We start from the raw sequence: 12,184 nt of genomic DNA on the forward strand, positions 1-12,184 counted from the left end.
GGAACCCAGGCAAAGTTGCTTATCTCCAAAGTAGGGTGAAGGTAAGGAAAGAAAATAGCTGATCTAGCACAGGCTTTGTAAATCAAGAAGCTATAACAATTAAAAAAAACCTATATAGGCAGAACTTGTTTATTTTATTTATTAATTGAAATCATTGGAAGGCAGGCCTTATTTTATTGCACTTCACAGATGTTGTGTCTTCTTACAAACTGAAGGCAATACCCTCCCATCAGCAAAAAGATTACGACTTACTTTATTGCAATATTTGCTTTACTGCAGTGGTCTGGAATCAAACCCACAGTATCGCCAAGGTATGCTTATATTTGAAAAGCCAGGCTTGTTTAAATGCTTTTAAAATTTTTTCTGTACTTATATTCCTATTTTTCTTCATTAATATTTCAACTAACCTAGGTTTTAGGTACATGGAAGACAAAGGCCAGCAGAGGTTGGTAGTGGGAATTTCAACAGGAAGATGGATTTCACTGAAACAATTAGATCTAGAATCAGCTGTCTTCCCTCACCTTGCTGGCTGGCCTTGGAGAATCTGGATTTTATTTCATTATGGGAGGCTGCATTTCCTTAGAATTTTTTTTTAGATTTCAAGTTAGAGACAAATCCAACTGTCAGCTCTCCCCCCACTTCCCTATCCCAAAGAAGTAGCTGGGAGGAGGAAGAGAGTAAGAGCCCAGCCCCTGAGATACAGAGCAAGGGAAAATAGATAGGTTTTGTGCAGAAAGCAGAGGTCCTAATATGACCTAATTTCCAGGTGTAGGAAATCTGAGTTATTTTGGTTTCAATGGTCCTTTCAAAACTTGAGGAACAGCTAGTCAGTGGTATTTATTCTATATCCATCTCAGTTTGTGTCATCTGCATAACTGTTAATACCCCTTATCTAATCAATTGGTTAAAATATTGACATATCTGTATTAGAGTATACTAGATGGACTCAGCTTTGACTCCACCCAACTTAAATGGTCCCAATCCTCACGATATTCCACACTCCCCACACCCACCCCCATTTAGGGACTTTGGGCAGGTGCTGGGCTAAGGCCAGTCAAACCACAGTGATCATATCCAGTCCACAGCACCTTCCATTTTATTGTTTTATTTACAAATAGAGTGAAGTCAACTGGGAAAATCGGGTAGGGGGTCAGTCTGGGCCATCCAAATGTGGAGTGGTTCCTGGGTCGATCTCCACCATGAAGGCCGTCTCTTCTATCCTTTTCCTGCCCCCTGGTAATGGCCCCTTGATTCCTCAGGGCAGCCTTGCTTACTGCTCCTGAGCCCTTTAATAAGGGCAGATGGATCCTGGGGGAACAGGTGGTACGAGGGCTGGGGCTCCCTCAGTTTGTGTAAACCTGAGTTCCGATCACACGCATGATTTCCTTCTGTATCTTGGGGTCCTGAGTATTAATGTTGGCATCGCCCACCTGACCATCCTCATATCTGCCAAAGATAGGGCAAGTGTGAGCATAAGAGGGAGAACAATACTAGAAATAATGTCAACCAGCAGAACTGTATTTGGAAGTCGGCCATCCCAGAAGTGAAATCCCTTTCTTGGTTCTCCTTAGGGTGAGAGATTCAACTTATTAGATTTTCCAAACAGACCCTGATATATAGACATCCCTAACCTCCAAGGGGAAAGTCTCAGTGCCAGCTGCACTCAAGTAGCCAGGGGCAAGTATCAGATAACAGTAGTCACACACCAGCACACCCCAACCCTCACTCCTCAGAGTAATTCCCAAGGTACCCTCCTAGACTTACACAAAGAAGAACCGTGTGCAGACATGGTCGGACACAGGGCACACCCAGATGTTCCCATGCTTCTGGAGGTCTTTAGATGTAATCACTGAGAAGAAGGGGATCAGAAGTTATATATATATATAATGCTTAGAACAGAGTCTAGGCAAGGGAGGGAAGACATGATACTTCAACCGTCACTCTTGGCTGGATTATATGCCATAGCTGCACCAAAGAGAAAGGTTGGGGACCCAGAAAAACAGGGACTACCTACCTTCACAAAGTGCTATACAGTTTAGATTCCGACTCTGCAGGAACCTTGACTGAATGGATCGGGTCTGGAAGAGAAAGAGAGCAGACCCAGGTAGACTATTATAGCTTTCCCTATAGAGAGGATGGTTAGCTGGTGATGAGTGGGGTCAGGGATATCCTGGGCTCCCAGCCACCCCCTCCCCCTGACACCAAATTTTACTTTCCCATAATCAGTCTGGATGAGTCCACAGTTTCCATCTTTACATTTTCATGTCACTGCATTTTTTCATAAACTCAATCTCTGCTTTCATACTTATGACTAAAGCCACTTATGACTCTGAAAGTGTGTTAATCTTAGCATGTACTTGATTCTGTCAAATGATCTTCAAACTACCCTCCATTCCCACTATTGTTTCCCAATTCATCTCTGTAGCTGAAACATCCCTGGAGAAGGGTCCTGCTTCACTGGAGCAGGACCAACTAATAATACCTGGGGGATGGTATTCATCCTGTTATATCTCTGGACCAGCTCATCCTTGGAGGGCATCCTGTGCTGTCCTTTTCCCATTCCTGTCACAGAACAACAAACTCAGTTCATTCAACCATTCCTAATCAAACATTTACTCAAGTGCCTACTATGTGCCAGGCACTGAGCTAGACACTTGGCAATACAGTGGTGAATAAAACAAACAAGATACCTTTCTTCACAAAATTTAGTCTGGTGGAGAGCACAGGCAAAGAACAAGTAATTACAACACAGTATGGCAAGTGTTGTGATGGAGAGAATACAGAGCATTGTGTAAGCCAGAGGCAGAGAAGGGACCTAGCCTATGGGTCTGAATAAGGCTAGACTAAGAATTCTATGATCAGAGAGAGTTAGTTATAAAGAGGGGGCAGTGTTCTGGGCAGAGGTACTAGGATACAGAAGGCCTGGAGGGAAAAAAGCAGTATGCCCTAGTTTGTACGGAATATAGTCATGACAGAGGAGTGGTCTAAGAGGTGAGCTAGGATCAGGTCGAGCAGGCCTTGTAGGTCATGTTAAAGCAACTAGAGTTTATCCTGAGAACATCAGGGAATCACTGCAGGGTCCTCCAATAGGGGAGTAACACAAATAATGAGACAGGAATGAGGTGCCTAAGGCAGTATGCCTATTGACCTGACATCAACACCTCAGATCAAATGCCAGGCTGAGTGAAATGAGTAGAGAGGAAGCAAGCAGAGCAAGTCAGATCTGCTCTATTCTCAAAGTTACATAAAATACTGTGACCAGAGTCATGCAAGAGAAACAGCAGTTAAGTGATAATCTCCCACAGATAACCACAATGGCAAAAACCTTGAAGGATCCTGCTTCCATCAGAAAGTCTTCCCACACTTTAGGAAGTGGTGCCCATTCCCTACAGTTTGCGCCCTATCTAAATCCGTAAGTTCTCCACCATCCTACCTACCAATGAATAGTCCTGTTTATAACATTTATGGACTCATTCTGGATTTTTCTTAGATAGGAAACAGTGTTTGTGTGCCCTGTTCCCAACTCTTTTTGGCCTGTGATTAGGTCTTCAGTCTGTATGCCCAGCTTTAGCACAGGCCTGGCCTTATCAGAGTCTTGTGTGTGTGTATGATACTGAGGAAGATGGATGAAGATGGGAAATTATGCTATCATTACAGGTCATAAGCAGGGCCCTTATCAACCACTCCACCATGGAACTTCCTATTATTACTAACTCCACTCTGCTTCAATTTTTGGTCTTGTGATAGCCATGGTGTAGCTGTGGGAATAACTGGACTGACATTCTTCACTGCTCCAGCTGTCAATTCATCATGCACTCACACTAAAGTCCCATGATAGAATTATGACCTGAACAAAACACAGGGCAATAAGAACTTCAAGACTTGAACTGCTTATTTCTTCCTCCTACAGACACTTACCATCTGTTTCCACCTTCTCCATTAGCCTGAACTAGGTTTAGCATGCGTCTAAACATTACCTTCTCAGCCTGGGTATTTCAGTGCAAGATTCTGAGTGAAATTCTCATTTAGGTTCTACCTCAGAGGAGGATAGGAAAGAACGATCTAATTTCTATGGCTGGTCCTAGGATGACTCTTATGATATAATATAAATCTTGTCCCATCCTAATCCTGTTGTACATACTGCCCCAGTGATCTTTAGTCAGTTTCCCAAGGCCAGACTCTTGAGAACATGATGGCTAGAATAATCCCTGGATGTTCTGTGTCCAAAGTATATACTTATTCCAAGTCTCAAAACAGGACTAAATATGTGGAGTTTACCATATCCTTTCTCACTGGCCCTCATTTTAATGTACATACTCTGGCCAAGTCACTGGAGGCTCCACTAGTCAAAAAAATGCTCTCTACACTGGTCCCAGAAAGCACCCAATGCCACTGGCTAAGGATACTCCGAGAAAGAACAGAGAAAAGCAGAGCAGAATAGGTGGAAGGAAATACACAATAAGATAAAGTTGATCAAATGCTAGAGTAATTACAGTAAATTGGACACTTTCACACATTTCACCCACTGTTATATAGACTCAAATATCGATGGGGCCCTCATAGAGTCAGTCATTCAAACAAAGCCTAACCTGTTGGTACAATAAAATGGTAAGAACATTATCCTAGAAGTTATGAAATCTGGATTCCTGTCTGTCTTAGCTCTGCTACTCATAGCTGTGTGACCACAAAGTCATTTAACTACTCTGAGTTTCAGCTTTCTTATCTAAATAATACAGGATTAGACATGATGACCTTTAACTCTAATAGTAAAATCCTATGGTATTTCGTATCTGTAATCAATTGACCTTTTAGAGAAGGATGGTATCATATGATGTTTTTAAGTAATCAGTAAAGTGATAAAGAAAGATGTCAGCAGAGACTCCTGGCTCCATCTGATAACTAATGGTATTCAGGCATTCGGTGGTAAACAAAGGCCAGTGACAGAGGGTGAGAATAGGGAGAAAATAGGAAAAAAGAATCTTGTGCCGAGCTGGTGTGGCTCAGTGGATTGAGTGTCATCCCATGGCTGAGTCAGTTCAATTCCCAGTCAGGACACATGCCTGGGTTGCGGGCTCGATCCCTAGTAGGGGGCATGCAGGAGGCAGCCCATCCATGTATCTCTCACATTGATGTTTCTATTTCTCTCTCTAATAAAAACATATTTTTTAAAAATCTTGTGGGAACTGAGAATCAGGAGAATTTCACTATTTTGAAAATAATAAGAACTTAATAGAAGCAAGCTCAGGCTGGGACACAGATAAAAATTGAGGAACCTAGACAAAGAAGCCAAAAAGACTACCCAACCCCACCCCACTTTAGACCCCAGGCACACAGAATAAGATCCATGTACACATTTAATAAATATTTATTGGGCACTTACCCTGTGTGGATTAATCCTAATGTTCATGATACACTGTCATTTATTTAATAGAACAATGAATACCTACAGACCCAATCTAAGAATTAAATCCAAGAACTAAAACATTACTGGTGACTTACATTTAACTATGTGCTCCTACCCTATCCCAACTCTATGTCTCCCCTTGGGAGGTAACCACCATCTTGAAATTTCATTAGTTTGATCACACACCCATACACACCTAAAAAATCTTTAATTTTGTTTGTTTTTGAACAATATAAAAAAGGCAGCATAGTCTTCTGGGCTTGTCTTTTTTTACTCAACTTATTACTAAGATTTTTCCATGTGTTGAATGCCACTGTTTGTTCATTTTCATTAATAACAATTGTGAGAATGTATTAAAATGTATTTATCCATTCTCCTGATTTGGGTTGTTTCCAAGATTCGCTGTTGCAAACAGTAATGCTTTGAACATATGTGTACACATCTTTGGGTACACATATGTAGGACTGAAAATGCAGGGTCACTGGGATAAAATTTCTCAGCTTTAATTTAACACCAAGTGGTTGTACCAATTTATATCCTCATAAGCAATAAAAGAGATCCTGATGATCTACAAACTCTGGTATAATCAGAGGTATTATCACATTTCTTAATTTTTGCTAGTACATATGCATGCTAAAATGGTAAATCCTTTTGGTCTTGATTTTACTTTCTTGATTAATAGTGGTTGAGCAGCTTTTCACATTTTACATTTCAGTGGCATGCCTGTTGATGTCCTCTGCCTATTTTTATGTTGGCTTTTTTTCTTGTTTATTTTCAAGTTTTTAAAATCCTCACCTGAGCAGTGGAACAGAACAGAGAACCCAGAAATGGACCCAAGGCAATATGCTCAATTAATATTAGACAAAGGTGGCAAGAGCATACAGTGGAGTAAAGACAGCCTCTTTAATAAATGGTGCTGGGAAAATTGGACAACTACATGCAGAAAAATGAAACTAGACCATCAACTTACACCCTACACAAGAATAAACTCAAAATGGATAAAAGACTTAAATGTGACTCATGAATCCATAAAAATCCTAGAAGAAACTGTAGGCAACAAAATTTCAGACATCATACCCAGCAGAATTTTCACTGATACATCACCTAAGGCAATAGAAACAAAGGAGAAAAGGAACACATGGGACTACATCAAACTAAAAAGCTTCTGCACAGCGAAAGATACAATCATCAAAACGGAAAGGCTATCCACTGTATGGGAGAGCATAATTGCCAATGATATATCAGATAAGGGGTTAATTTCCAATATATATAGAGTGCTCATACAATGCAACAAAAGCAAGACAAAGAACCCAATTAAAAAATGGGCAGAGGAACTAAATAGACACCTCTCCAAACAGGACATACAAATGACTAAGAGACATATGAAGAAATGCTCAACATCACTAATCATCAGAGAGATGCAAATTAAAACAACAATGAGGTATCACCTCATACCTGCCAGAATGGTCGCCATCAACAAATCATCAAACAACAAGTGTTGGTGAGGCTGTGGAGAAAAGGGGACTCTAGTACACTGCTGGTGGGAATGCAGACTGGTGCAGCCACTATGGAAAACACTATGGTGTTACCTCAAAAAATTAAAAATTGAACTTCCATTTGACCCAGTGATCCCACTTCTAGGAATATACCCTAAGAAGCCTGAAACACCAATCAGAAAGAATATATGTACCCCCATGTTTGTAACATCACTATTTACAATAGCTAAGATCTGGAAACAGCGCAAGTGTCTATCAGTAGACGAATGGATAACAACGCAGTGGTACATATACACAATGGAGTACTACGCAGCTGTAAGAAAGAAAGACCTCTTATCCTTTGAGACAACATGGAGGGACCTGGAAAGTATCATCCTAAGTGAAACAAGCCAAACAGAGAAAGACAAGTATCATATGATCTCACTTATTTGTGGAATATAATGAACATAACAGTCTGAGGAATGGGGTAGTCCCAGAGACGTGGAAGTGGGGTACAGACTGACAATCCCCAGAAGAGGGGGTGGTGGGGGAGAGATAAACCACAGAACTTATATGCATGTATGCATGAATAGTGGACGTGGACAACAAACTGGGGACAGGGCGGGGGGGGGGGATCAGTGGGGGGAGGAGGAGAAACATCTGTAACAAAAATTAATTAATAAAAAAAATTTAAAAAAAAAAAAAAGTACTTTCCTAAAAAATCCTCACCTGAGGATATACTTTTCATTTTTAGAGAGAGAGGAAGGGGGAGAGAGAGACTGAACCCGAAACCTTTTGGTGCACAGGATGGTGCTCCAAAACTGAAAAAGTGAGCCACCCGGCCAGGGCAATTTGTAAGAATTTTTAAAATATATTTTTATTACTGATCTTTTGTAATTATATGTGTTGCAAATGTCTTCTCCTGGTTTGTAGCTTGTCTTTTCACTTTGTTTTTCTTTTCACTTTAAGATGTCTTCTGATAAACAAAAGTTATTAGTTTTAACAAAGCCAAATTTACCAATATTTTATGACTTGTTCCATTTTCTTCTATTCTCTGGATGATTCTGTGTAAAATTGTGTAATAATCTGTTCCTTGAAAAGTTTAGACCTGAAAACTATCTGAGCTAGGTGGGTTTTTGGGGTTTTTTTGGGGGGGGGTTAAAATTTTAAACTACAATGTCTTTTATAGTTTTAGGGTTATTTAGGCTTTCTATGTCTTCTTGAATCAGTTTTTGGTTATAATTTTCTAGGAATTTACCCATTTTGTCAAAGTTTTCAAAGAATTGGCATAAAGTTGACAAAATTCTCCCCATAGCTTTTTAAATTTTGCTATATCTGTAATTATGTTCCCTTTTTCATTCATCTAATAATGCTCTTTTTCTTCAATCTAACCAACTATATCTTCTTTTTTTTTAAGTTCTTTAAAAGAACCAACTTCTGCCCTGGCTGATTTGGCTCAGCGGTTAGAGCGTCGGCCTTCGGTCCAGAGAGACCCGGGTTCAGTTCCCGCTAAGGGCACATACCTTAGTTGCAGTTTGTCTCCGGCCCTGGTTGGGTTGTGCGGGTGGCAACCACTTGATGTGTCCCTTTCACGTCGATGTTTCTCTCTCCCTCTCTCTCTCTCTCTCTCTCCCTCCCTCCCTTCCGCCCTCCCTCCCTCTCACTCTATCTGAACAAAATATGGAAAAATGTCCTCGGGTGAGGATTAAATACATACATACATACATACATACATACATACATACATACCTAAATAAAAATAAAAGAACCAACTTTCAGCTTTTTTGGTTCTATTGTACCTGTTTTTATTTGGCGATTTTGGTTCTTACCTATATTATCTCTTTTCTTCTACTTTGTTTGGCTTACTCTATTGTCAGAGACGTTTCTAGTTCTGAGCCTCTGGACCTAAGTTTTCTAATCTTTTATAACAGTTACAAATTACTAGCAGATACTAAATAATGATCTATAAAGCACTGTACCCTTCACATTGTAGACATGCAACTATATGGTGGCTTTCCTTTATACAGAGACTATATAGAACAGAACTAAAGAAGACAGAAAGAGAATTAAGACATGAACCTGAACACTGAGAGAGTTCTAAGTCAAAATCATTTTCTGAGTAGAACAAAGCTGTTCTCATCTTCTGACTAGATTCCGGACCTCATTCATGCCTTATCTTTGGAATAAAATACTTTCTCTTGCATTCAATGTGACTAACATCATAGTGTGTAATTATACAGTTTAAAAGATGATTGATGGGGAGAAGAACAATGTCTACAGAAATGTAAGCCAATGAAAGGGACTCAAGCCTTCAAATGTATTCACATGTAAACTCACATGCACATGTGCACACACACAATTTATAACAACGGGTTATTGCTAACACCAAAAATGTGGTCTACCAAAAGCCTAGCTAGTTTCATTTCCCAATTATTCCCTAACCCATTCCCAGGGTCAAGCCTCAATAATGAATAAAAACATCTCCATGTTAAAAAGGACTACCTAAGAGAAAGGGAGATAAATGGCCTCACCTTGTGAAGAATCCAAATTTCTAATGAGAAAGTTCAGAAAGACAGACTCTATCCATGACTGGGGAAAGAGCTAACATAGACCAAGTATCCATGGTGGAAGAAGAGGAGACAGCACAGATAATGTGGTCACAAAATGGATGCAATATAAAAAGAGTCAAGGTGGCCAGAAAGTATTTCTTACCTGAGTATCCAAAGGAAATACTGGAGATGGGGCTCAGGTAGATGCCTTTGCCATAGGCTGCTCCATGCAGCTTGCAGGGAAACACCAGGATGAGCAATATGAGCCTGGGCCCTCCCATGGCTGTATATTAGGCAGCCACAGGGCTTAGCCAGCCCTCTGTCCCTCCATTATCTGTCTCATTCAGATAACTCTAGGTACCTATTCTTAAAATGTTTATTGGCTGAAAATAAAATGCAGGTTAACCCCTCTGTCTAAGAAATACTAGATAGTGAAGCCTTGGAGAGTGAGGAATAGCACAGCCACTGAATCAGTCCCTCAGAATCCATGTTCCTGTCCCCAGGCCTTGGAACATATGCAGATTCAAAAAAAAATGAAGGAACTATAGAACAGGTAGCCAGGAGGAGGAACAATAACTGTTCTTTGGAGTCTCACAGGGCAAATAAGTAAGTCTCAACTCTGAATAAATAGTCACATATACTGAAAAGTTCTAATAGGCTAGTTCATCTAATAGCTGCAATCAGCAATCCATACTCCTGCCTAAAGCCACATTCCCATTCCCAAAACTACTAAGAAACATAGCCTGGAGTAAAATATAAAATGCCACATTCATTCTATACATGCAGTTCCAATTTCCTCTCTAAGGAAGCCACATGGCAGACTAGATTTGAGGATGCTGAGGCAAAAACATCTGAGTACTCTAGAGCAGAGTTCCCCAAAACTGAGTGGGGCAGAAAGTAGTGGGGGGTGTGGGGAGAAAGAAAAAAGGGGCACAGCCTCACCTGCAGTTTGGTGTAGGATGCATTCACCAGCCCATTGCGCAGGATCGAATGCCAGTTCTCAATGTGGGACCCACTGTAAGGCAGGGTAGAATGCATGTCTCCTCACGGTATGAGGTTCCCAGGATGCACTTTCAAGACTGCCACTCCCACCCATTCTCACCCACACAGGACATGAAGATGGACACATACCTAGTGATGGACATTCATATGGACATAGTCACAGGCATGCAAGATGTATGTTGTGGCTAACCCTTATACATTAATTTCCAGTCCCAGCCTCTCTTCTGTACTTTAGCTAGTCTCATCCTCTATCTCCAACTGCTGATTCAGTATTTTCATCGGCCTATTCGCCTATATTTCATATATGTATATATACATATTTTAATTTTTCCCTTTATTGATTTTAGAGAGAGAGGAAGGGACAGGGATGGCCTATATTTCAAATTATTCTCAAACTCAACAAACTTATCACTGAATCCAAATATGGCTTCTAGTCCTGAATTCATCTATTTTGAGAAGAGGATACCACCACTCAGTTTGGATTATCTTTAATTTGGCTCACTCTTTCTCTCCTCCTATGATTAGGCATCAATTGTTGACTTCCTCAAAACCCCTCTAATCTGTTTCTTCAACCATCTTTTTATATGTAAATGCCATTTCTCCTCAACTACATAAGTAGTTTGAGAGTAAAGACCATATCAATGTATCTTTTTATCCTCTATAGCACCTACCACAATAACATTTTATCACTAATTGTTGACTGGTTGATGGACAGAGGTAACACAAACTCATTCATCTCATGTGAACTCTCCCATCGCCCTACATTCATTATTTGTTGCTCTCCCTCCTCCCCCACCCCATCTCCACCCTCCTCACTGGAAGGCAAAAGTGCTGCCGTAGAGCTTCTTGGCAGTCCGGAACCGGGCCTCCTTGGCAGGAGGGCTGCTCAGCAGGAGGAACTGGTGTGAGGTGTGCATGAACTTCAGCTGCTGCCCAGGTTGGGGGTGGGGTCAGAAAAACAGAGCAGAAATGGAGATCAGGGAGGGAAGGGTTGGGGATAGGGAGCAAATCAGGTTTGCAATGACCCCAAATAAAGAAAATACGCTTAGGCTCAAAGAGAATTGTTGATGGACAGAGCCAACCAGGAAGGTCTAGGACCAATGAGGTTGGCTGGTTTGGAGCCATTCCCTGCCTCATCAGATATTTAGAGTTCAGAGGGAGAAAGGTCACTTACCCTGCTGAGAGGTAGTTTGACAATGTGTGACCTGTTGCTAGAGATGATCCTAGGACAAAACAGAGAAAAAAGGAAAAGGATGGAATAAGTGTGTGGTTAGGCCATCATGAACAAAGCAACAGCCTTGATGTGTCCCTGGGAGAACAAGCAAGAATTCCAGGGTTGTCTGAATTGTGTGACATATCCAGGCCACTATCTGGATATTCCCTTGGACAGTAATGCTTGCATATAAAATTGTAAAAGGAAAGCTAGTTACTGGTAGTTAAATAATGAATGAAAGAAAGAGAGGGGTGGGAGGTGAGCTGCTACACCTAGGGAGAAAAAACAATAAAACAAAAGGAAGAGAACAAGAGGTCAGCTAAAAAATTTAGAGAAGGGTCTGTATTAGGATGGTGATGACTTATCCTTAGGATTTAGAAACTCAGAACTGGGCTCAGGAGCCATCCCACCTGAGCTCAGAGAAAGCCTGAAGGCCTTCAGGGATGGTGAAGAATGGATAGAAAGGTACTGCTTGTGCTGGAGAAAGAAGCAGAAGAAACTAGAACAAACTTCCTGAGGATTCAGGGACAGACTGGGCTAT

The 12,184-nt window shown here is 40.9% G+C and overlaps 1 protein-coding gene across 7 annotated transcripts in view; it reads right to left on the bottom strand.

Moving 5' to 3' along the window:
• Window positions 1-1,073: 1,073 nt before the first annotated feature.
• Window positions 1,074-12,184, bottom strand: part of PARP6 (poly(ADP-ribose) polymerase family member 6) — a 35,191-nt gene continuing 24,080 nt past the window's right edge. For 2 of the 7 annotated variants that reach the window (XM_036269096.1, XM_036269109.1), the window contains exons 16-23: window positions 11,605-11,653; window positions 11,247-11,359; window positions 10,371-10,443; window positions 9,592-9,661; window positions 2,483-2,562; window positions 2,015-2,078; window positions 1,765-1,849; window positions 1,074-1,446 (exon numbers count right to left, since the gene is read on the bottom strand). In XM_036269096.1, coding sequence (XP_036124989.1) covers window positions 1,344-1,446; window positions 1,765-1,849; window positions 2,015-2,078; window positions 2,483-2,562; window positions 9,592-9,661; window positions 10,371-10,443; window positions 11,247-11,359; window positions 11,605-11,653 — 637 coding nt within the window. In that variant the 3' untranslated portion in view covers window positions 1,074-1,343. The remainder of the gene's footprint in view (window positions 1,447-1,764; window positions 1,850-2,014; window positions 2,079-2,482; window positions 2,563-9,591; window positions 9,662-10,370; window positions 10,444-11,246; window positions 11,360-11,604; window positions 11,654-12,184) is intronic. The other 5 variants (XM_036269117.1, XM_036269103.1, XM_036269124.1 and 2 more) reach the window with 4 other exon arrangements.

The sequence above is a fragment of the Molossus molossus genome, unplaced genomic scaffold (assembly GCF_014108415.1).
Source record: "Molossus molossus isolate mMolMol1 unplaced genomic scaffold, mMolMol1.p scaffold_m16_p_1, whole genome shotgun sequence".
NCBI lineage: Eukaryota > Metazoa > Chordata > Mammalia > Chiroptera > Molossidae > Molossus > Molossus molossus.